At 36.2% G+C, this 2,862-nt stretch overlaps 1 protein-coding gene across 4 annotated transcripts in view; it reads left to right on the forward strand.

Moving 5' to 3' along the window:
- Window positions 1-2,862, forward strand: part of Sntg1 (syntrophin gamma 1) — a 638,621-nt gene that overhangs the window by 449,768 nt on the left and 185,991 nt on the right. For 3 of the 4 annotated variants that reach the window (XM_021222333.2, XM_029533398.1, XM_029533399.1), the window contains one exon: window positions 2,025-2,155. In XM_021222333.2, the coding sequence (XP_021077992.2) occupies window positions 2,025-2,155 (131 nt within the window). Of the gene's footprint in view, window positions 1-2,024; window positions 2,156-2,862 lie in introns of those variants that run through there. The other variant, XM_029533397.1, reaches the window with a different exon arrangement.

Raw genomic sequence — 2,862 nt, forward strand, 5'->3', positions numbered from 1 at the left:
GTGTGTGTGTGTGTGTGTGTGTGTGTGTGTGTGTGTGTGTGTGCTTGTGCATATGTACATTATTTTTCAGAATATATTGTACTCTGAACTTTTAGTTATTTTGAGCAAATGTATAATTTCAATTAGGTTTTTGGATATAGTAGAAGTAGCACAAAGCTTGGTGATGAGTTATATTTTAAGAATCTCCCTAATTATTCCTGACTAGAATCTTATCAGTTGTTAATATTCTTGCTATCACATTGTAAAGAAGACCAATGAGACATTTTAAATGACTTGACCATATGGAAATGGAATTGCTATTAAGTAAATTTTGGATTCCTATATGTAGGAGTCCAATACTGTTTTGGAATGTGACCCCTCAAACCCGTGCTTAATTTTTCCAATCTGATCATTTGTTATGTGTTGAAAGTCAGTGGTTACAGCATATTATCAAAAACTGTTATCTATAGCAATGAAATAAAGAACTGGCCCCATGTCATGTGTTGATCACCCATGATATATCATTGGCTACTGTCATCTGATGGTTAACAACCAATAAATAGATTCTCATAAGAGAATGAGTATTCTAGATGTGAAGGCCTCATAAGTTCCCAACATGGACAACTCTGTGACTTGCCACTCTAAGTTCTCTGGTATTTTGAACAGCTCCATGATCTTAGAATCTTCTAAATACTCTTGTTTCTCCTTAACCAATGAAATAAATTAATAATAGAAGGTAATCCTTAACACTATTGAGACAATATTAGTTTCAAGAAACAATAAAATAAAAATTTCTGTATTGTATGACTAATTGGATAGACAGGAAACAAAAACAACAGTTCTCTAGTCAAACTGAATAACACACAACTAGTATTGGCTCCTGATGTTGAGAGACAACAAAGTTTCCAGTGCATTTGAGACAAACTATCAAATGGAAAAATACAGTTTTCTTCAGTATGTGAGGCAAATAATCACTTGACATACTGATGACATAGGAATCTTATGATGCTTCTACCTTAGAAAAAGAATTTCAAGCCACTAAGGAATGTTGAGAGCAGGAGAAATACTCTCCCTTGGGAAGATCACATCACTTTGTTATCCATTACCAAAAGGCCAGCCTTAAGAACATACATATTCTAATAAGATTATATTAACTAAGCAAGTTGTATTTGTATATTTAGAAATAAATAAGCATACACCCATATGAACGTACACACACACACACACACACACACACACACACACACACACACACACGCGCGCGCGCGCGCATACACGCGCACCAATATAAACACACAAACACCAACTAAGAAAAAGAGGATACGAATTTGAGTGAGAGAAGGATGGAGGGTACACAGGAGAGTTTGGAGGGGCGAAAGGGAAGAGGCAAATTATATAAGAATCTAAAAGGATTTTAGAAAACCATCATAAAATTAGAAGCACATGTAATATTAAAGCAGCAGTCATGGCCTGGATATGACATAAATGCAATATAAAAGGACCTAAATTTCTGAAACTGAAATAAAAACAGTGATTAAGACTTCCTAGGTCAGGATGTTAGTGATTCGCTTACATCAGTACTAGCAAAAAATTGAGAAATATGTACAGGATTCATAATGAATGTGTTCAGTCTGCATTTATACTGTGGCTGGAAAAGGTATTTGCAAATATGGTGGTTTGGGATACTTGGAGGCACTCAAAGCTCTCGGCCAATTAGACTATTGTATGCATTTTTGTTGCTTCCCTGTGGTCATAAGTTTGCTCATTCATTTTCTTCCATTCCTGAACAGATTCTACTCTGTCACACTTTCATGTATTTTTTTTTCTTCTCCACCCATAATTTTCAGATATTTACTTGGTGAATCTTTCTTAGCTTTCTTACAAATGTCTGTTAACAACATTTTGAAGTAGAATTCTGGGCTGAAGCATGGGGATTACTTAGTCCTATAAAAGTATCCAAAACATTTAGAAAAATTCAACATTCTTGAGTAATAAGTCTGAGACCACATGGATGGACCAACTTTCTGAACTACTGCTTTTTACAGGACACACTCTCCTGCTCTTCGTGGCCCACATCTCCAGGCCTGAGGTGGGAGAAGCGGTGGTGTGACCTCAGGCTCATTCCCCTACTTCATGCCCGCTTCTCCCAGTATGTGCCCGGGACTGACCTGAGTCGGTGAGTTTGTTTGTGGTTTCTAAACTTTCAGCATAATGTGCCATCTCAGTCTTATTATAGCATACTTTTGAAAGTATAAAAGAGTGCTTTTAAAGGAATATACTACGACTGCAGAACCTGGAGAATATGATAAATTTGAGGAACAAAGCCATTGGAAGCCCTGATTCTGTCATAAAAAATTGCAATGGACCTGGTGTATGTAAGACTATATTTAGCATCATAGTTTTCTTGAGTTAATGTTAATAAGTTGTTTCATTATCAAAGTAGTTGTGTAGCCTAGACATTTATCTTTCTGAGTGGTGCTAAGAGTCTAACCCGATTGAAACCTCAGATCTGTACTTGTAGCTTATCATCTACCATTAGCACATTATTAGTTTTGGAAATAAGTATATGAGTTTACTTTTTATCCTTTTAATCAAACTCAATATTGCTCAGGATGTGGAAGGAATTTTCTTGATACCAGATTTGGGGCTTCGTTGATTTCCTCTTTCCATAGATTTTAAAATAAGACCTATCTGCCATTTTTACCATCTATTTTGTTTCTTGAGTCCTTTGGTTTGATAATTTGTCTTATGCTTTTTTTTTGAGGTAGATGACTCAGGGACTGAGAAACCTTTCTGAAAAGGCTTCCTGTGTGCTTCCAATGAAGTGTCTGATCAGCTCACACACACACACACACACACACACACACACACACACACACACAC

This window comes from Mus pahari, chromosome 22 (assembly GCF_900095145.1).
Source record: "Mus pahari chromosome 22, PAHARI_EIJ_v1.1, whole genome shotgun sequence".
Taxonomy (NCBI): Eukaryota; Metazoa; Chordata; class Mammalia; order Rodentia; family Muridae; genus Mus; species Mus pahari.